The sequence below is a fragment of the Nematolebias whitei genome, chromosome 4, assembly GCF_014905685.2.
Source record: "Nematolebias whitei isolate Nwh7 chromosome 4, NemWhi1, whole genome shotgun sequence".
Classification (NCBI taxonomy): domain Eukaryota; kingdom Metazoa; phylum Chordata; class Actinopteri; order Cyprinodontiformes; family Rivulidae; genus Nematolebias; species Nematolebias whitei.
Genome location: NC_056501.1, coordinates 19,295,486 through 19,318,706, shown reverse-complemented (window position 1 = coordinate 19,318,706; position 23,221 = coordinate 19,295,486). Strand labels below are relative to the sequence as shown.

The 23,221-nt window shown below is 41.8% G+C and overlaps 1 protein-coding gene across 1 annotated transcript in view; it reads right to left on the bottom strand.

Annotated features, from left to right (window-relative positions):
- Positions 1-23,221, bottom strand: part of slc43a1a (solute carrier family 43 member 1a) — a 26,040-nt gene extending 2,819 nt beyond the window's left edge. The window contains exons 1-14 of the mRNA XM_037675266.1: positions 23,009-23,221; positions 17,820-17,978; positions 17,443-17,635; positions 16,318-16,373; positions 15,801-15,877; positions 2,794-2,886; positions 2,056-2,189; positions 1,855-1,982; positions 1,579-1,725; positions 1,459-1,494; positions 1,225-1,360; positions 999-1,119; positions 743-816; positions 297-420 (exon numbers count right to left, since the gene is read on the bottom strand). Of these exons, the coding sequence (XP_037531194.1) occupies positions 297-420; positions 743-816; positions 999-1,119; positions 1,225-1,360; positions 1,459-1,494; positions 1,579-1,725; positions 1,855-1,982; positions 2,056-2,189; positions 2,794-2,886; positions 15,801-15,877; positions 16,318-16,373; positions 17,443-17,635; positions 17,820-17,973 (1,473 nt within the window). The 5' untranslated portion in view covers positions 17,974-17,978; positions 23,009-23,221. The remainder of the gene's footprint in view (positions 1-296; positions 421-742; positions 817-998; positions 1,120-1,224; positions 1,361-1,458; positions 1,495-1,578; positions 1,726-1,854; positions 1,983-2,055; positions 2,190-2,793; positions 2,887-15,800; positions 15,878-16,317; positions 16,374-17,442; positions 17,636-17,819; positions 17,979-23,008) is intronic.

Here is a 23,221-nt window from a genome sequence, read left to right as displayed (position 1 = left end):
GAATAAAATCTGTGCAGAAAAGGTTTTTAGACTCGAGATCTTTATAGAACTAATTTAAGTAGCAGTAAGTGCAGCATATGTTTTTGTTTTGATCAGATTTGTATATTTTTCTTCACAATAAAATAAGACGTGTCGATAATTTCTTCTCCGTCTTGTTCTGACACAGGTAAGATAATCACTATTAGAGGTGAGTAAAGCGGTCGCTGCATACGAAAACAATCCTCATAGAACAAACAGTTTTTTGGTTTCTCGTGTTTACCAGCTCAGGACATGTTTGTGTGAGTGCACCTCCTCACCCAGAAGGGGTCTCCTTTCAGATGTACCACCATGACGATGAAGAGCGGCTGCTGCAGCAGCGCGAACACGGCGCTGATCATCGACTGGAGGCCCGTCAGGGTCCCGAAGTGGTTGGACGGGTAGCTGTGAGAGAACAATCAGACTGAGCTCAAGACTCAAACATATTTAATAAAACGGCTGTGCTTTAGTTTCTAGTGTCGACATATACGTTATAAAATGATAATTACAGCCAGAGATAGTTTGTTGTGTACATGTAGCTCCAGGGGGAGTCATGTTGTCGTATTGTTTACTTTTTCTACCACATCTGGTTGCTTTTATCACATTGTAAAGCCCTGCTGTACGTCAGGTGTTTATAAGGTGGTAGAAAATAACATGAAATGAGTCAGAAAAGAGTCTAATGTCACTTGGTTGGATGCGAGTGATGTGTCGGCGGTGCGGGACTCACACAGCAGCGTAAAGGCCACTACAGCAGGAGTGGATGAAGCCTCGGACCATAGTGTGGAGGATGAACGACAAAATCTACAGGGAACACAGGAACAAGGAGAATCAGTAGGTGCAGCTGCTGGGATCCGTTTATCCCCGCTGCTGCTCTTGGTTAAAATGACCCAGGAGGTCTCTGGTAAAACGGAGGCTCTGTGGGTCACTTTAACCCAAGGGCAGCAGCAGGGTTTATGTCAGACTGGTTCAAGGTGTGGTTGTACCTGCAGAGGCAGGTTATCGATGAGGCAGCAGATTCCAAAAACGACCAGCAGCGAGTTGGTGAAGATGAAGGCTCTCATGGCGTTCGTCAACTTCTGGATCTTACGGTCTCTTTTCGGTTTGCTGACCAAAAAGAAAAACACCGGGATGAAAACGTTCACTCGATGTGAAACCTTCCCCGTTTACGTCGTTCCCCAGTTTGGCCTAACGCCGTTTCACCGAACACACCTCTGCTCCGCCCCCGAGGCATCACACTGCTCCTCTTTACACGCCTTCATCTTCCAGTCCATGATGTAGCCGATCAGAGGACACGTGACGAGGCAGAGCAGCTGCAGCGTGCCGAAGATGGACGAGTAGAAACTCACTGAAAGAAAACGGTTTTAGTTCACAGCAAGGAAAACGTGAAGACGGTTGAAAGACGCCACATTAAAGAGTTCAACTTCCTGCCGTGGCTCTGCTCACCTTGCTCTGTAGACTCAAGGACCTCCTCATCAGATGCTGAGAAGTAAACAACAACAACAACAACTGAGTAACAGTAAAATACAATCCAGGAGGACGGATCAGGAGTTGTTCAACTCTTACGGTGCTCTTTTCCATGAGTAACCATGAACTCCAGCATCTTGTTCATCGCCCCCATGAAGAAGATGAGCCTCAGCTGGGTCATCCCCATCGTCACCAGACTCCACAGGAAGATGGGGGAGATCACAGACCGGCGGAAAGGAACAGTATCTGAGAATGAGAACTTGTTTATTACTGATTCTAATGGACACCAGTTGTACAAAGTAGACAAAATTGGCAAAAAAAAAAAAAAAAAAACTTTGTAGATTAGAAAGCTGGACTTCACGAGTTCTGACTCACTTTGTGCAGCCTCAGGTCCGTTGGGGAGCTTCTCCGTGGAGCGTTGGACGTCTCCGTTTTTCTGGCTCAGACTCTCCTCTGCAGCCTTCTGCTCAGACGAAGGCGCCTCCTGCAGCGTGAGGATCTTACTGCCGGGTAAAAACATGGTTTGGATGAGAACACAGGAAAGAAGAGGCCCGGCGGGCGGGGTCATGTACCAACCTGTAGTCCACCTCGTGAGGGGACGGGAAGCCTTCTGAGGGCCAGTTGACGAAGCAGTTGATGAAGACCAGGCCTGCGAGAGCGGCCCACACCCACATGATGGCGTGAAAGGATGCGCCTGCGTCGTAGATCAGCTGGAAGGAAAAATAAACGTTTTATTGATGTTTGTGTTTCTGCCATGACTTTTAGTTGTATACCTTTTACAGGTTTTCAATTATTTCACTTTATTTACAAAAAATGACTATAATATTTACTGAGATCTCTAACTCCTTTAAAAACTGTTGCCTGAAAACTACTTCAACAAACTGCTCTGTTTATTTATTTTTCTCCTTTAAGCTACAATATTGCTAACTGTAGCTCTAGCCAAGTTTTTGCTGATTTAGCTTTTAGCAACTCTTTCACTGATTGTACCTTTTAGCTAGAGTTTTGCTAATTGCAGTTTTTAATAAAAGTTTACCTGATTTTAGCTTCTGATCTGCTTGTTTTAACTTAAACAATTTGTTCTTTAGCATAATTCAAACATTCAGCTTGTTGCCTTTCAAGGCACCCTCTGTAGTTATAGTTTTAAACTACACAACCAAAGCAAAGCAAGTTTTACAAACACACACACAGTCCAGCATGTACTTCTTGGAAGAAGCAGGACACATAGGGGAAAAGCTCACGGACACATTGACGGAGCCGACTGGCGGGTCTGAACCTCCAGAACCACCTCGATGGTCGTCTGTTGGTGGGATTTACCTTGACAGCAGGGAAGGTGACGGCAGAGGAGGCGTAGGAGCCGATCATCAGAGACATGATGGTGGAGCTCAGAGAGCCGAACATGTTGGGCAGCTGCAAGCGAGCACAGAACACAAGCCGTTGGTCTTCGAGCAACTTTCACAAGTTTATTATTACAAACTGTAAAACTCTGTCTGTGGGTTTTTTTGCGTTTGTGCCACATTTGACCAGCAGGGGGCGGTCAGCTGCTTCATAAAACCTGGCAGCTCACTGATGCTGGGCTCAGTCATGATCTGCCTTAATGTTCAAACACAAACTTCACTTAGACAATTGGTTTTCCAGAGTCCCAGACTCCAGAGTCCCTTCAATCTGCGTGACACATGACAAAAGGCCCACGGAGGCTGGCACCAAACACATGACACGTCAGGTTGACCCGTTTCCAGCAGTAAGGAGCTTAAGAAAAATAACAGTCCACTGTTGCTGGCAGTAACTGAGTGTCCTTTGAGTTTTACATGGCTCAGTCGTGATTAGAAAAATCACATGTGAGGGATTGTTAAAGCACACGCTGAGAAGCTCGCTATTCTGGCTAACGTCACCTGATCTCTCCGCTGTGTCAGGGGTCATGGAGCGGTTAGGACTTATCTCAATTAAACATATTTCTGACATCAGTGTAACTCTCAAGCCTCCCCGTTTACATGGAGGGTGCCAGGTTCTGATTAACGACGGGAGAAATGGGACTCCATGTATGGATCCAGGTGTCAAAGAACAAAAAGAGTCTTCATTATAAAGAGTTGAACTAACAGAACTGGGAACACTGTCACTCTGGACTAAACACAAAACGTCTGGCTGAGGCGCAGGCACAACTCTACTGAGAATGTGAAAACGAACCCACAAGGTATGTTATGTCCATATGGATATGTATAGATACTCATCTACTCACCACAGACTCATGTTCAGGCTGCTGCTTAATATACTGGATCATTTTACATTTAGTGTTTAGCGTATATCTTAGATTCTTGTATACCGTTTCTTTTTATTTTTGCTATTTTTGGGCACAACTGGGACCTTGAGTACACAATATCATTCCATCTCATGTACCACATGTGATGCGAATGACAAAGAACCTGGAACAAGGAGACAGAACACAGGAGGATCTTGAAATGGTGGAAATTAATTAACTAAACTGGAACCATCAGGGACAGTAACTGGAGGGGAACACAGACAGCAATAAGCTGAAAGAACACAAAAACCCTGAAAACACAGAAAAGGTAGGAACACAAAAACCCACATCATGACAGGACCCCCTCTTTAACGGGTGGCTCCCGACACCCAAAAACCCCACCAACAGCAGATCACGGATGGGAGGCTAGGAGAAACTCTCCAAGGTGGAGGGACCAAAATAAAACGTGATACCCCCTCACCAGGAAATAGTCTGAAACACAAAAAACTGACACCAAGGTGACCACAGAGAACCTCAACCCTCCGGCTGGAAACCCTCTGGTTGAACGAGGAGATGACCTTGGACTTGTCAGGAAATGATACTCAGCAAGACCAGCTCCTGGTCTCTTGTGCTCCCACATCATGACAGAAGAACAAACAACTCTGACAATCGGGGATTGTCAGGATGTGTGGCAAAACTGCTGGCATAGCCCTACAGAATCTCATCAACTTACACAAGGCGACGTCGGCGAACAAGGCCAGGCTGATTCTGGCAGATCCTGATCATCCACTCCATCTGGACGCAGGTATCTGCTGCCCAGATGTGGGACGAACAGACTGAAAAACTCATTCATCCCTGTAGCAATCAGGCTTCTCAACGAACAGTGATGATTTCTGTAGTTATTTTAATGTCTTATGTCCTGTGTAGTATGGATGTTCTGTGTGCCTACTGACTGTTGAACAAATTGCCCCTTGGGGATAATAAAGATTCTTGACACACCTGGGAAAATGTTTGGTTTTGTTTACTTATTAGCAAACCGCTACATCCAGCAGCCATGGAGCAACACTGGCATTTATTGAGACTCTGGTTTGACTATTAAATAGGCAAAGAGCAAACAGCTTTTATGTCAAGAATAAAAAAAAAACATATGTTAATAGTGATAACACAGAGGACTGCATGTTCTAAGTAGAACATTAAACAGAAAGCTAGACTCTTAAGTAGTTTGGAGAAACGTCAGTACAGAGTCTATAATCCTCTGTGAATATCAACACTCTACATACAGCAGCTTACCTCTAACACGGATCTAATTTATCCTAAAAGCTGATCAAGCAACGGAACCTAACTTTGTCTTGTTATGAATTAACTCCGTTTCAACTAAAGACATTCTGTATTCAGAGCTGACGCACGGCCTCGAATGTCGTTACGTTCAATCTAAGCCCAGCACATTTATTAAAAAAAGTTTGGTTCGGGTCGTGTTTATCACCTCTTTAGTTAATATAACTAACATTCTGGATTTAAGAACTGAAAGAACACACTTCATTATTGGCTCTAAATGTACTAAAAACATCAGAAAGAAATGGAGCAGAAATGGCCTCACCATAAATGTTGCAAAGAAAAAACACTCGTCATAAATAAAAGACTTATTATTAGGACTGTGTTGTCATTAAACCATTTGTATTATGTCTTTTCACAAGACGAGTGTTTGTGTGTGTCTTAAAATATCAAGAACCAGAGGACAAATATTAAAACTCAAATCAATCACTGGATGCCAATCTACAACTGGAGTCAACCCAATTCAAGATGACCGCCCGAGTCATTCCTGACACATACTGCGAGCGCTGAGAGTAGCATAAAACTGTTGGAGACTGGGAGACAAAAAATGTATATATATATATATATATATAGTCAAATATTTTTTTTTGTTTTTGAGCTGTCTTTTTAATTTTTAGAACTATGAACTATTTGCACAGAATGCGAAATTGTGTTCTGGGCCGCGTTTGTTATTTTGCAGCCTGCATCAAACTCCCCTCAAAACTCATGTGACAATGTGAGCCTCTGCAAGAAGTCAGGCGAGGAAACCAACAACCCCCCGAAACCTTCAAGACATTCTGGAAGCTTCCTCACAGATATTGTTCACAAGCTAATCTCTAGCAGCTACTGCTCAATAACATGCAGTTAATATTATTAATTAATTAATTAATTAATTAATGCTTTTTTTTTGTATATTTGGATTTTTTTTTTCTCTTTTAAATTTCACCAATTTGTCAACACATGATCTCCATCTTGAACCACTACCATAGTCAGATCACGGAGGCAACAAGTCCAGGAGAAACCCAGACATCTCTCTCCTCAGGAACCCTCTCCAGCTCCTCCTGGGGGACACCAAGGTGTTCCTCGGGCCAGAGAGGATACACAACCCCTCCAACGAGCTCTGGGTCTGTTCTGGAGCCACTTCCCAGGGGGACATGACTGGAAAACCTCCAAAGGGAGGCGTCTTAATCCAATGAACCACCTCAACTGACCCCCTCGATGCAGAGGAGCAGCGGCTCCACTCTTAGAAGACAAAGCTCCTCACCCTCTCTCTGTGGTGGAGCCCGGATTATTTTAGCCGCTTGTATCCAGGATCTCGTTCTTTCAGTCATGATCCAAACCTCATGACCACAGATGAGGGGTGAGGCAAAGACTCACCCCCCTGAATGCTTTCCTTCAATGAATGCTGGACTTTTAATTTACAAAGTTTCTGTAAATTTAAGCTTTAACGGGTGGAAACAAGTCTCCATCACTGTTAATCCGATGACTCAGTTTGTTCAGAGAGATAAATGGAGCTGCCAGCTGAGAGTTTTCCAGGAACATTAGAGTCCAATATCAAAATTCCTCAGGCCTCTTTAGGCTTTAGAGTCAGCAGGATGCAAAGAGCTGTAGGTAGGTGTCAAGTGTGCTTTTTCTATGAACGTTGACATTTTTCCTGTGAATGTGTGCGGAGGCCTCAGTGCAGCAGGCTGTGTGTCTGTGCTGCAGTGGGAGCACACACCAAATGGTTTACAGGCAAACATGAAGAAAAAAATAGGTTTTCCTAAAGATATTAAGAGGAGAGCCCGACTGTCTGAGGGAGAGAACAGCCGTCTTCATTCACAACTTCTAAGAATCCTCAGATTTCCCACGGCTGTAAGCTCGAAGCTAAAGTCTCTCGTCTGCAGAGGTTTGAAGAATTCATATGGGAGGGTTTTCTGAGCACACACACGTTTTTGTCTCTTCGTAATGTGAAAGCAGGGAGAGGGCCAGCTCTTTTGCTCATATTTACCTTCCATGAGACATTTTAGAGACCCTATAAAATGTGAACCCAGTTCTGAAAATGTTGGGACGTTGTTCAAAACTTCAGTAAAAACAGGATGTGGTGATTTGCAACCCTCATCAACCTGTATGTCATTTACAAATGGAATGCAGCAAACGTATCAGATGTTTGAGAAATTGTACCATTCGTCTTGCCATGGCAGAGCTTTAACCAGTATTTATGGATGACTCTGAACTGGGTTTACAGACAATGACTTGTAGAAGTCTCCCTGAGTCCATGCAGGAATGTCCAGAACAGAATCAGACCCGTTTTTGATCCAGTACAGTCTGAGGGTCTGAAGATCACGAGCATTCAATACTGACATTCAGCCTCGTCAACGATTTCTCCAGATTCTTGAAATCTTTTCATAATATAATTTGTAGATTAAGGGATATTCAAACTCTTCCTAATTTTCTGTGGGGGAAGAAGATTCTGAAATTGTTTAGCGACTAAGACTGGTGAACCTCAGCCCATCTTGACTTCTAAAAGCTTCAGCCTTTTTTTTTAGACTCTTCTTACTGACCAATGAACCCAATTAGTAGCAAAATGCTCCTCCAGCTGCTTCTTATTGATACTTTACAGCCTGTTGTTGCCTCTGTCCCAACTTCTCTAAAGTGTAGCTGCCATAAAATGCAAAAAATATATTTTTCTTCATTAAAAATTGCATTATTTAATCATTTGATACATTTAGCAAGTTCCTCTTTGAATAAATTGGTTCATGATATTTCTAAGCCATTCCATTCTCTTCAAGTTTACATTTTACGCGTCGCCCCAACTTCTTCGGAAATGAAGTACATAATTCACACGGGATCTTGCAGCATACCAACACGGTTAACTGGGGTCAGGGAGTCGTGCACACACACGGAGCTTCAGCGGCTCCTTTGTCACCATTAATCTGTTCAAATTCCACTCCTGCTGCGCCCACTCACTTGGGTGTCGTACGGCCTTGGCACTGGCTTTAATTAGGACTTTAATCATTGAGAAAACGTGCCAAATGGCAGATTAATGAGCCCAGAAACCCGCTGCAGACGTATCCATGTGGAAGAAAGATACCGGTGGAATAGAAAAACAGAAAAAGACAATAAGTGGTGTAGGAGTAACGTTTCTTGTAGATCGGCTGATCCGTCCACATGAGAAGTGCACAGGAAACACTAGCACCAGTGTCTTCTTCCCTCTCTCATTTCAACTGCAAAGTTGTTGTTTTTTTAATAACTTTATGCGAGTCGGTGTCAGACGGTTTTAATAACTGCAGTAGGGAACAACCGAACACACATTTATCAGCAGAAAGGCGGCAGCACGCAGACACTTCGGTTTCAGCTGGTTAAAAAAAGTCCTTCAAGTTTGTTCTCATTCCTTAAATACAAACTCAACACAAATGAGAGGCAGTGCACACTGCACAGCATGACGGATTAGAAAACTATGTAACAACCAGGACTGCTCTGGAGCACAGGCACGACACTAAACACTAAATGTTGCTGTAATCTGTAAAACCATAGCATGTGGGTGTGGTCACACTGGTTAACGACAGAGCAACGTTTCCTGAAGCCAGTTGGTAAATCATGGAAAAACGTCCGTTTAATCTTAAGATCGGTCCACACGGTGACGATTTTAGTGAAGACATTAAGGTTGTTGGTTGTCTTTTGTTTCAGCCTTGCATCCACATGAAAACAGCATTTTAAGAGCCCCAAAAAGTTTTTTTTTTTTTTTTTAAGTTTCCAGCATGAGAAAATTCTGACGCGCCACCCGTGTGTCTTCAACTCTAAATTAACCTGTTGGCCTCGTTTCACAGGCTTCATTAACTCGGTCATATTGACTCGGTGCAGTTTCAGAGTCTTTCCATTGGATGGTCCCACCCGCTTCCAGCTCGGTTCTTAGTGCCTCCTTGGCTGAGGATCGAACCAAGCTGAAGATCTGACATCAGCAGATTGTCCACTGAGAGGTGTCAATCATTTAAGCGTATCTTTACACCATTTTTAAAACATTGCATTTGCAGCATTCATGTTTGTCTTTTACTTCCTAAAAATATATCAATAAATCTAATAAAATGGCAACATGAAAACGAACGCCGTGATGCAGCATGGAGGTGCAGATGTTTTTTAGGCTGATGACAGAATTCAGATGAGTTTGACCAAACGGACACAATTTAAAGCAGGAGTCATCCATTGTAAGCAGTTTCAGTTTATCAGAGACGACCTACTTTTGTCTCGGACAACCAGATCTCACCTTGAGGTTGTGCGGAGGTCAACCGAGTGAAACGGACATGGGTTAAAGTTCTCCGTCGCCACAACGGATTTTGATCATATGTAAAAATTAAAATAGGGGACGTGGTCTTTTTAAAGCCATTTAATAATGACACGGGGATTAAACTGATGCTGCTTTCCACAAAGAGAATCAGAGCCACAGTTTTACACAATCAAGAGCAGAACGTGCATGTCGTGCAGTCTGATACACAGCAGGTGTGTGCAGCGTTTCCACCTTAGAGACAGACTGCAGGCGAGAGCACCAACCAGCGTTTCCTGTATTATTTTCCTAGGAGGACCCCCCCACTACCCTAACTGAAGGTGATGACGGAATAAATTAGTAAATGTCTACATATTAAAATTTATGTGTTTGCACGTGACCAATTCACTGCAGCCAGGGGAAATACCAGTATTGATAAACCATTACCCCACCCCCTCCTCCCACACTGTGCTCCGACCTCCCTGGGACTTTTGTATCTCAAGTCTATTTTTGTATTAAACGTTAATGTGTTCAGAGCATCATCGTCATCGTACACACATGCACAGCTTGCATGCGTGACTAAACTCCTGGTCTTCAAAAGGAGACAGCCGCCGTGTAATTTGCTACAACGGTTTTTGCCTTTATTCTTCATTAAATACTACACAAACTTCACCTTGTGTATGAAACACCACAGGCGTTTCATAACTAACCAGCAGAAACTATCTTGTTGTGGCTCGTTACTTCCAAGCATGTGACTTCAGTTATCATGGTGTGAGTGTGTGTGTGGGGGTGTGTGTGTGGGGAGGTCAGTGAACACCAATAAACACACTGAGACGCAGACAAAAAAAGAAAAAAAAGAACACGAGCAACTAGAGTCTGATGAGGACAAAGTGGGAGTGTTGTGTCGGTGTGTGAGCAGCACAGGTTGTGTTTATGTGCAATTAGCAGAGAGCTGTGTGTAAATGTGTCCGAGTGGTCAAACGACTACAGGTGTTGTGATAAAAGACACACAAAAGGTATAAATAAAGAACGTTTTTGTTATCTCCTCTAAAGAGCCAACTTAGTAAAACAGATGCGATGTGTTTTGTCTGAATAAAATAATTTGAATCGTCCTCTGAACCACATGACCGACCAACTGTTTCCCGTCTTGGTCTTAGCTGAATGCTGGATCAGCGCTCACACCGTGCTGATCCTGCTTCTCTTTATCATTTGTCTTTTCTTGAGTACTTTTTTTGACTTGTAAATACTTTTACACTCTGTGCTTTTTGAAAAAAAAAAAAAACTAAAATGTTCAGCTCATTTGGAATATTCTAGATATTACTTTTGCACTTTTACGCATTACAAAATTTATACTTTTCAAAATTTATAGCTTCATTTTAAAAATTCCTATAGAAATATAATAGAATCTTTAATTTCTCCAAGACATGATTTTCTTTGTAATTTGCTTCAACATGTTTGCTCAGTTTTTGTCTAAAGCTAAATTTACATGACACGATGACACCATGACATGACCGTGTTGGGACTTATCAGCAATAACGATGAGTCAGCGTACAGAGGAGGTGTAACGGCTAACGGACTGGTGCAAAGTCAACAACCCGACTCCGAATGTTGACAAAACCAAAGAGATGGTCATTGACTTTAGGAAAACATGGACCACTTCACACTGATGGCTCCTTCGTGGAGATCGTCAAGAGCACCAAATTCCTTGGTGTTCACCTGGCGGAGGATCTCACCTGGACCCTTAACTCCAGCGCCATCACCAAGAAAGCTCAACAGCGTCTCTACTTTCTGAGGAGACTGAAGAAAGCTCATCTGCCACCCCCCATCCTCACCACCTTCTACAGAGGAACCATCAAGAGCATCCTGAGCAGCTGCATCACTGTCTGGTTCAGGAATTGCACTGCATCGAACCGCAAGACTCTCCAGCAAATAGTGAAGACAGCCAAAAAGATCATCAGGGTCTCTCTTCCGTCTCTCATGGACATTTTCAACAACCGCTGCATTCAGAAAGCTCTTCGCACTGTGGAGGACCTGTTTCACCCACCACATGGACTTTTTACTCTCCTGCTACCTGGGAGAAGGTACTGCAGCATTCGGACCAACACAACCAGACTGTAACAGCTTCATCCCACAAGCCATCAGACTCCTCAACTCTGGACTCTGACACACACATGATGAACTCTGACACACACATGATGAACTCTGACACACACATGATGAACTCTGACACACACATGATGAACTCTGACACACACATGATGAACTCTGACACACACATGATGAACTCTGACCAAGATGGACTCTTGACACAAACACACACAAAATAGACTCTAGCACACACATTCATGATGGACTCCAAGACGCACACATACGCACGGGATGGACCCCATCGCACAAACACAGGATGGATTCTGACACACACGCGCGCGCGCATGCACACACACACCTACTGCATTGTACCATTTGTGACTTTTTTATTTCACTTGCACGTTTTTGCAATCTGCTCAAGTTTTTCATTCTTTGCACCCACCTCTCTGGATAGCTCCACTTCTGTATTACCCAACTGTAGTACTTGCATATTTGCACATTTATTGCAACTTGCACAAGTTTTTGCATCTTACTCAGTTTATAGCTCTGCTGCTATAAAAATAGAAAAACTTTACGCTGTTAACCTCATATCAGAACATGTTTCTACCTCATGCACCACCTACACATGTACTAATCAACATGTGCCTCTAGTCTTGTATCTTAATTACTTGTTTAGATTGTAATATTTAAAATTAGATTAATAATAAATAAATAAAGTGCTATGTGTTGTCATTGTTTGTTCCCAAAGACGAAATTGGCTCTCTGCATTTAACCCATCACACTGGGATACACCCAGGTGGAGAAGTGGGCAGCTATGTAAGCGCCCGGGAGCAATTTGGGATCAGATTTCTTTTTGTGTTTATTATAGGTCTGTGTGTATTTATTGTTCTGTGTATCTGCGCTGTGTTGTATTGTTTTGTACTTTGTGTTCTGTGTTGCACAGTGATGCTGCAGGAACGCCGTTTCATTTCAATATGTACTTGTACGTAGCTGAAATGACAATAAAACCTCTCCGACTCTGATTTAGCCTTTAGTTAGCATTTATTACTTTTAGCGTTTGGCTAGACGTTAGCAACTTCTAGCTTTGAGCTAGCCTTACGCTACTTTTAGCTAGTGTTTTGCTACTTTTAGAGTATTTTCCTGTTGGGTTTTGACTAGTACTTTAATATTTCAACCTAACATTTTTGCTACTTTTTAGTTTTAGTTAGCCTGTGCTGTTTTTTAAAGCTATACTTTAGTTACTTTTAGTTTTAAGCTAGTGTTTTGCGATGTTTAGATAGCCACTTTCTAATTTAGCTAACCACATTGAACTGCTAGTTATTAGTTACTTTTTACTTTTAGCTAGTGATTGGCAACATCTAGTTAGTGTTTTGTTATTGTTAGCATTTAGCTAGCATTTTGGTATTTTTACTTTTTAGCTAGTATTTTGCTACTTTTAGCTTTAAGTTGTTAATGATTTGTAGTGTAAAGCACTTTGAGTTTCTTGATAAGATAGAAAAGCGCTATACAAATACAGTCCATTTACCATTTAGCTACTTTTAGCTTTAAAATAATGTTTTGCTACTTTTAGCTTTAAGATGGTGTTATGCTACTTTTAGTTGGCATCTTGATACCATTAGCTAACTAATTACCTTCACCTTTTGTCTAGCGTTGGCTATGTTTGGTTCATTGACCTTCTTTGTGCTTATCAACAGCAAAGGGTGAAAATGTTTTTGCCCATTTCTGTGTGTGCATTTGTTTATATATTTTGCAAAATATCTCATGAACCCCTGGATGAATTTGACTGAATCTTCCAGGAAGTAATTGTTGGATGTACAACTGATCAACTTAACTTGCACGCCATTTACAATGGCCGCCACAGCTGAACAACCTTAGCAGTTCCCAAAACGTGTCCAACTCAGCCACTTTAGATATTTCACAAAACTCTGGCGATGTGCCATCCTTTTGAGGAATTCTAGGCCGTAACTTTAATGTTTTCACTCATAAAGCTGCCACGTCAGCAGTTTTTTCATCTACGCATCAAAACCAAACACTGCAGGAGATCATCTGTCCTCTGTCCAAACGTTATCTTTATCCTTATAAACCCCTGCACACCCAACATGTGGTATAAGAATTTTAAGTAGAGCGATGACGGGATAAAAATGTGTCCTTGTGTTTTTTTAAGTCAAGGTAAGAGGGCTGAGCTTCGAGGAGGGTGTGTGATCAGACACGGGCCGTCATTGGTGGAGTGACAAGTTTCCATCTCTGGGAGGTCATAAGCAAGTCCTGGCACAACACGATGTACCGACCCGCAGCACAAACACAAAATGCTTGCCAGGAAACAGAGGAGGGTGAGATAAAACAGTCCGATGGGGTCGGGACCACGTGGCACACACGACTGATGGGAGTGTGAATAAACACGTGTTCCAGTCACAACACACAGCTGAGGAGAAAGTATGCCCCAAAACACACACACACACAAACGGTGTCCTTAACTGAGACAAATACACACCTCAAACATGCCCAGGGTGTCGGCTATCAAAACCTTCCTGCTCATTTGTTCCACCTACTTATCAGTGCTTTCCCAGAATCTGACTCACTCAACCAGAAAAAAAAAAGTTGGCCCAAGTCGTTTTATTTTGGTTCAGCTGTTGCAAACGAGTGGCAAACAAAAGTTTGTGTCTTTTAAGAACTGCCATATTTCTGAATGTATTTGTTCACCTTGAACAACTTGTCTCCTACTTTTTAAAATATATTTGAACAAAACAACATTCATAACTTTAAGAATGCATATCGCCCGCTGCCTTTCAGTCCAAGGTTGAGAAATTATGACGTTGCATCCGTTTTAATCGAACCTTGAAGATGACGTCATGTACGAGTTGTATAATTGTGGTGCTGAGGAAGACTCTCAGCTACTGCCGCATCAAATTTTACCTCAGCATCTGTAAAACTGACCGAGTTATAATTAGATTTGTGTTGGCTGGGGTTGTTTGGCTGTTGCAGCAAAAACGTTAAAATGAGCACAAAGCCTGTTAAAACGTTGAACATCTCAACGAGACAAAAGAGAAATGCCAAATCATTTGAATCGTTTAAAAGCTGCAATTCTTTTAAAAGGGATAATTTAATCATCCAAGAATAAAGCAAGTCTTTAATAAGAACTATATGTAAATAAATGTACACGTGCTTTTTTGTTGTTGCCGTTTTGTTTGCACTGAAGTCAGACGGCCGGGTCGACCTTTTCCATCTACTGTTTGAAAACTTGCGCAACTTTTGGCAGAGGGTTTATCCGCCGAGTCTGAAAGTCACCCCGTCAGCCAGTGTTTAGGTCCAGACCAACATTCAGAGCTCCACTTTTAGCTATTTCACTGTGGACTCGTTCGGTACAGCATCATCGCGCTCCCGCCGTCATGTTTCATATTTAGGTTCGTGCATTCACCGCTACACCTCTGATAAGATTCATGCACAACATGCTGGAATCCACCTGAACTGAAAATGTTCATTTTCTTCTCCCGACCAAAAAACACATTTAGGGCACCGTTTTTGAGTGAAACCGTAGCATTTTAGACACTTGTGTACATGACAACAGCGCTAATTTTCTCTGACGCCAAAGCTTTTTAGATACAGCGGAGGTTTTTGGAACCCCCCAGCACTGGTACGTGCAGTACGGACTGCTGCTGTCAAGAGTTTTTCTGCGCTTGCACCACTAGATGAACAACAGTAACAACTGAGAGAGCAGAGTGAGGTTTGTGCTGCTCACTGAGCAAACCAACTTCATCGTCGGTCCAAACAAACGCTCATGTATTCACCATTTTAGATGCAACTGTTTAAGCTAAATACTGTTGTGTCTAGATGCATGCACGCGTCGTTAAAATACAAAACACAGCACAAGCTCGTGGCCTGGCGTGGAAACTACAGCAGATTCGACGTACACGAGACTTCTGCACAATCAACACTGGAAAAACCCCAAACATTTTCGGTGATCGTTCATCTTTGAACAGTGCCGAAGACAGAAAATACTCCAACTCTAATTAGTACGCTGGATATACTAGGCCATGAAATGCTTATTAATGCATTCATTACCCCTTGTTTGGACCATTGTAACAATCTGTATGTTGAGTTAGGTCAATGGTGTCCAATCCTGATTTTTCTCAGCTTTGACAAACCCGATTTAAACGAACGAGTAATTAAAACATGCAGGATCGTAGCCCTTGGGAACCAAGATTCAGCCCCTTTGGGTTAGATAAATCCTCTCTTCTTACTCGTCTTGCCCCATCGTATTCATGTGATCTCCTCAACATCAGCACTCCAGTGAGAGAACTAACAAGTTTCTCTTGGATGTTCCCAGATCAGGAAACACCGGACGGATTTTAAGGAAACTCTCTGCATCTACAGCTGATGAACTCTTAGAGCCAACACGATTCAAGATGGCTGCTGCTGCTGTTGTCGTTTATGTTTGATTGTGTATCTCACCGTGATGGAGGTGAAGGTCAGGCAGATTCCTCCAATGCCGTTCAGGGAGACGGCTAAGAAGATGAGTGCCGACAGAGCTGCAGAGAGGAGGAGCAACATTCTGCATAAATATTCTGCAGGTTTTTAATCTTAATCTTGTCCAACAGGGAGCACAGATCAGAAAAAAAATACAAATTTGCCACTTTAAGCCTCCTTTTTGAAACACTTCTTTAGTTATGTGTGGTTTAAACTGTATCATTGTATTCTTTTTTCCTCACATATTTAAGCTTTGTAACTGAAAACCCAGGCATTTTTGGGGTTTTTTTTTTTTTTTACAAAAAGGTCAAAAAGCAAACAAATACTCTGTTCATAGCAAAGAATGCTGCTCTCCCAGACCAAAAAAACTTGCACGTCCTGGGGCAAATTATCTTGAAAATGCACAATTTCCATGTCGATATGAAAAAATATCTAAATGTTGTGTCCTAACACGGCTGTAATCTCCTGTGTGATGGGGGTTGTTCGGTCGGTTTGTACTCACAGCCAGGGTTGTAGGCGGACAAGGCCATAATGATGCACGACGCGCCAAAACAAGAACTGCAGGAAAAGAAGAAGAAACGTGGAAAGAGTTAAATCAGGAAACTAGTGCAGAAACTCTCAAGAGGATGTGGTGACAAATACTACGATGAGTCAACATTCAACCACGTGTATGAGTCACACAGTCATTAAAACACTTTTAGTAAAAGCGTTTCACATGAGGTTGATTAAGGCCCAATGTTGGTAAACACTCCGACTTGGATTATCTGCTTTATTGTTTTATTAGCACTGTATATGTTTTAACTGCAACACTTTGCAAGTCATAAAGATATGCACAGCCCAGTTTTACCCTGATAAACAATGCAGGACTCACCTGCTTTTGAATGAACCCAAGCAGAAAGAAAGTCTCCTACAACGCCCATCAGCAGACTAACGCTGAAGCTGTGTACAAGAAGAGGACGACCAGCCTCTGTTTTCTGAGAAAACCCTGATTCTTCAATGTGGTGGCAGTGTCGTCTTCTATGCTGTGGTCTACTGAAGGAGCTGGATCAGAGCCAGAGATGCTAGCAGAGTTTAATAAAAACTCATTAATTAAGCTGGAAGTTACTGGTCAGAGACTGAAGTCATTTGAGTCACTGTGAAATTAATAACTTGTCTTTTTGGGAAGGCGTCCATCGCATGTCGCGCCTTTAATCGGTCGTATTCGCCCACTCTTCTTTCCAAAGGTGTTCAAAACCCGTCGGATTTCGAGGTCATCTTTTGTTCAGGTCAGATGCCATTTGAACAGGAGTGTGTAGACTTTTCATACCTGCTATACTTCACTAACTAATCAACAGAGGATTAAGGAGCTTTTAATACTTTTCTGCTGTTCCTGAAGCAAAATATAAATAGTCATCTCCTCAGTACTGACTTAGTCACAATGTTATGGTTTGAAGCGAGCTAACCGTGCCTACGCCTTCATTCCTCTGTGCTAATTCAAGAATGTGGCCCTTCCATGTAATTGTTATATTTGTGTTGTTGCAGCACAAAGGTGGAGCAGCAGGGTGTTGTCATGACAGTAGCATCAAGTGACGAGTTTACATAAACATCAACGTCCAACGAGAGCGGCGGTCTTTATTCCCAACTGTACCTGCCGACCAGGCGGATGGGACGCGGGCTGAACTTGTCCATCAGAATGCCGAGCGGCAGCGTAACTGCGCTCAGCAGGAAGGAGCCGATGGTGAAGGCCAGATTCAGCATCTCGTCCTGGGCCACGCAGCTGCTCCAATCACTTGGGTGGCCATCGGACGAGGCGTTCAGGTGCACAAACACAGAGTTGTTCTCTGAGGGGATCAAGTGTGCATATTTGATAAGAGGGCTGCTAAAACCGTAAAACCTGTTGATTTAGGCTTTGCTGAATTCAGTAAGACAATGCCAAAAGTCCCGGGCTCTTAAACTCAATACTTGTTAAAAAAAAAAAAAAAAATTTTAAAGCACAAATCAAAGTCCACTAATTTTGGTTTTTACCTGAGCACAGGTTAGAGTAGAAGTGCTCCCTCTTCAGCATGATGAGGAGGGAGGCCCAGCCCAGCAGCACGGCAGAACACAGCAGGTTCTCTATCACCGCCGTCACCGCCATCCACCAGCGCCGCCTGTAAGCCACGATGAGAGAGGGCGCCATGGCTGCTGCTCCACAGCGGAAAGAAGAAAAAAAGAGTTGATGCTTATTTATAAAACTTTTAGCACGTGAAAACATACTTCATGCCTGTAGTGACAAAATGTATGACAGCTGGTGTTTAGAACCACTGAGCAGAAAGTGTGGAGTCAAGCCGTGTTTTTTTTTTAAGGTTTGGGAACTTACACAGTTTTCTCCTTTTAAACTTTATTGTAACAAACTCTGATTTGCATATATACATGCATTACTGAACCTTCAACATTTTAAATTTCAGGTTTATTCCTATAAATTCCTGCAAATTCCCACGCAAAGTTTCCAACTCCGAAAATCCCCTGAAATTTGTCGCCCTAATTAAGAAGCTGAACGGTCTGAAAGAACATATTCTCCATCACCGAGTTGTAAAAATGTGTAAAAAAATTTAAAACCATATCTTGATTGACTTGTAGATTTGGCGAGGTCTTTTTTTTTTTTTATTACTATTAATTAATACAATTTGCACCAAGAACAACCAAAGAATCTGTAAATAAGATCTAAACTGTCTTGAAGGATTGTAATTTGACAGATGTCTTTTTATGGCAAATTTTTAAACAAAATCTCATTTTATTGATGAATAACATTGTTGCGGTCATTTTGGTGTAATTTAATCCAACAACACAAGATTTTGTGTGATCCATTAGCTCTTGGTGTTGGGGATGGGGATGGCTCCCGGCTACTACCACAACTGATTTTAGCTTATCTGTAAAACTGACCGAGTTGTGGCTTTTTTGTTTTGTTTACTAAGGCGGATTAGCAATGACAGCCATCTTGAAGATAATCTCTCAATCTCACTGCCTTTGTTCTGGAGGTCAAAGGTCCTAACATCTGATGTTTCCATCTCTAAGCAGCAAAGATTTCCACAGGATGAGTCCTAGGAACTAAAAACCCGAGCCTGGTTCAGCTTGATCTCAAGGTAGATTAAATCAAGTCAGGAGCGATGTGAGCTTTATGTTACAGAAAAGAGATAAAACCAAACAAATTCTGCTCAGTCGTGAGAGACCACCTGTACAACACACAGAGACACGTGGGACAGGTCACTGCGACATGGAGCAACAAAGTCGAGATAAATCCAACGAGACGCATCTGGATCCAAAAATAACTCTGAACCAAAAGGAAAGGGCAGAGTACAGAAGAGGCAGGGGGGCCTGAAGTCAAGGCCTCCAACAGGAAACACCCCCTCACTAATGAGGGCATCTTTTGTGTCGTCCTGTAGGAAGCGAGCGTCTGATTCGCCTCAGCATGTGCCTGCAGGCGTGTGTGTAATACGATTACTCACAGCCCAGCGAGCTGCCTCGGCGGTGAAAAGAGAATTTGAAAGGGAGGATTTCCCTGTAACCAACACCCCACGGTAAAAACCTGTCGTGTTTGGACACACGCAGAGCGCCCGTTCATAGAGTTGTGTAAATCCACAAACGGACCAGTTACTAAAGTCAGACAGTAAGAAAAGACTTGCTCTGAATGATAGTAGAGCGAAGCTCACTGCATCAAACTGGGTCTACAACGTCGGGAGGCCGAGTGTTTACTGAAGAATCAGATGCTTGTTTGTTCTTGTGCTTTGCTCTCTCACGAAAATTTAAAGCAAATCAGACAAAAAAAAACCTCTTGATTTGAGTAAAAACGTTCAAAACCATTGACAATTTATAACAAAGCTTCTGTTTGTGCTTTGCTTTTTATTAGCTACTGTTGGACTCAACCAAGTTCAAGATGGCCGCCACAGCTAGTCGACCTCAGCCAACATAAATTGAGCGACAACCCGGTCAGTTTGGTGTGACGGTAGCCGAGAGTCAGGACACACTGAGCACCAACACAGCTGGAACAGATCAATATTTTCTACATTTTCTCATCGCAGGGTTTTTATTTTCAAAAAGCCTCCATGATCTTCATTTACATGACTTTCATGTGATTATAGAAACTAAAGAACGTTCACACTTTCACTGGAAAAATGACCAAAACCCAAATTTTGCAAGAAGGTGGGATGTTTACCTTTTTAAAACAATCAATATCAATGTTGGTTTGTTAAAAAGAGGCTAGAACTGACTTCCATTTTGTATCTTACACCCATACCTAATAATGCTCACATTGGTGTTATGGGTAAGGCAGCCCTCGTGGATTTAATCATGTCATTTTGTTACCACCGACATCAATGCCTGCCCTTAAATGCATCATAACAGATTTGTTGCTGTGGTATGTTCCTAATCATAAACTGTGCTGCTTGTGTTAAGGTTAAATGGAAAAAGGCGATGTGCCAGAGTGTTGGGACTAGTATGTGGTGGGTACAACACAGTATCAGGAGACATGGTGGACGCTGCAAACAGAAGTCATGGGTTCAAGGTATCACAAAAACTGGGCTGTTGGTATCGAGTGTCTCTCTTTGTGTGCGTCCCAGCTCAGATTAAATAACAGACTGAACCTAGACACACAACAAGACACACGAGTTAAACAAAACCACTCGGTCTGCAGCTCTGCTCCTAATCACAGTTGTTTTTTTGGGGTTTGATAATGATCAACTGCACGACGGTGAAGACCGTAAGGGGTCGGCACAACAAATAGCTGCTGAAGGATAGAACATGAAAGCAAGGCATGTTTAATGTTGGCAGCCAGTTGTGAATAGTTTTCACAACACTGTGAAGTGTGTGTATAGACTAGCAGGAAGCCGACCATATTAGGAAATTGCTTCCTGAAATACCTGAGCTCCAGCTGAATGATGCAATAGTGAGTCATGGAGAGTTGTGGCATTTAAAGTAGCTTGATGGGTTTACAGCTGGGACAAGGAGAAAACATAATTTCTACTGAATGAGAATGTGACATTGAATGTTTAATTTGGCCCATATCTCCTGTTTTCTTTTCCTGCTCTTCCCCCACACCCAGCTGGAAGTATTGCTGACCTTGACCAGTTGTGTTTGTCTTTCTCTGCAGGACATAAAGAACCGCACGACAAACTATTTATCCTGACAAGTTTTCCTAGAAAATAAACCCCATGTTCCAAAAGCCTCTGTTCCCCGTGGATACCAAAAGGCACCACCTTCTGATGCTGCCCAGCCGGCAGGCAGCTGTCTCTCCACCGCCATGACCTCAGCCAGGGTCTGGTTACCAGCCCGTTTAGGAGCAGCGATGCTGCGTTTAATTGTTGTCCCACAAAATCAAAAATTATCAGCATAAAACACACACACACATATATGCTGTATATTAGAAAGTCATTCAGTCTTCTAACTTTCTGTGAAATATCCAGACCACAATTTTTTTCATTAGTTTTCCAGTCAACTAAAAATGAAAATATAATGGCTAAATTCTACTATGCTAGATAGGCTAAGAGCTTATTAGCCAGCAGGCTAGGTTAGGACTGATCATTCAAGTTAATGTTAATAAAAATATAACAATAAAGTGAAGGAGCGCTCCAATTGTCTGCGGTATATTTACAGGTTAAAATAGTCTAACAATAACGGTTTTTAGTCAACTATGAATTTAAAATGACTAGATGATAGCATGCTAGGTAAGCTAAAACCAGATCACTTGCTATTGCAAGGGTTGGACTTTTGTTGAATTTTTGTTTAATTTGGTAAAAAATAAAAAGTGATTAATACTTAAGATTTCTGTGACATGTCTACAGGCTGAGATTGATCATACTTTTAATCAATAACTTGTGAAAATTAAAATGGCTAAAAAATAAACTTACTAGGTAGGCTAACAGAAGCTTTAATAGTTAGAAATGGCCTTTTAAAAAGGTAACGGTAGTTAGATTAAACAAAAAAAAAATGGAATGCTGCTTCCATGTTTGTGATACATTTATAGGCTGAACTTTTTAAACAATAATTTTATTTTTTAATTAACTGCTTTTAAAATTAGGTATGTTTCATGCTAAGTAGGCTACACAGATGAGCTACTAAGCTAGTCAACAGTTACCGGTAGTCTTGACCTGTTGACTTTTAGTCAATGCTAGTTTAGGAGGTTCAGTAAAGTGTTGCAACTTTTAGTTATTTCACACAAAAGGGACTACAATAAAATTAACACATCTATACAGAGACAGGGTTGATCAAAGCCAACAATAGTTCATCTTTTTAATAGCGAACTGTTAATTTCAGTTTGACAGGGATGTGCAGGTTTGCATCGTTTGATTGCATCAAAAAAATCAATCAATTCAAATAGGTCAGCTGTTTAAAATGTCCCAAATCTAATATAATAATATTTACACAATATATATATTTATGCATGTACAGTAGTTGCTTACAGAGAACTAGCAACACCAACAACATATAACAACATATACTGTTAACTACCTTTCGCCCCGATTTTAAACCATGTTCAGGTCCATTTTAAACATAAACTAAAAAATATATTAAGAATGAGATACCTATGTGTTCTTTGCTCTTAATATCATCATCTTTGTGTGAGCAGAAGTCCATTTCAGCTTTCTTTTGTAGTCAGGCCTCTCAATGGACTACTCGAGGTGCGTTATCTTCAAATGGGGAAAAACTAACTTTACGAGACGCCAGTGAAGGCAACACATGGCTTTACGTTAAGAGGGAAAAAACGCCATTTATAGGAAAAGTAATAAAAATTCAAAGCTGGTTTGACTTAATCAGTATGTTTATTTTAGATAGTCAATGTTTACACACGATAATAAGATAGCTAAGATAGCTCTTCCCCAAAACAAAGCTCTGTTTACGTACTACAATGGTAAAGAACGTGGAAATACTACACAAAGCCCCAGGCTTAAGTTACCGAAGTGGTTCTTTAAAGTTTCCCCTTCACATTTTGTTCTTTATAAATATACACATATATATATATATCATCCTTATATGAACGTTTTGACTTGACCACTCCCTCCTTTTCGCGGGTTTGTTAAGAGCCTTTTAATTCATAGTTGTGACCGTCTGTTTTAGTTTTATGCCACGTGTCTTAGCCCGGTCCGTGAAAGCAGCGTGTTGCAGGTAAAACTACACTTTCAACATATATGAAAAACAAAATGTGCAATTAGAGAAGAAGAAAAAAAAATGAATTCACTTACTTTAGTTGACTTTTCTCTGAAGGGAAACTACTTAAATAAAACTCTTGGGTGTTTTAAATGTTAATTAAAACTCATCAAGTTTCACAACTTTTTTTGTTTCTAAGTAACCTCTCGGGTCCAGAAGTGATCGATTGATTCTAAGTTCTTGTTTCTGGCTGAGGGTCGTGTTGAGCTTGTGTCCGCCTCTTCCTAGCCCTCTGTGGCATTTACCTC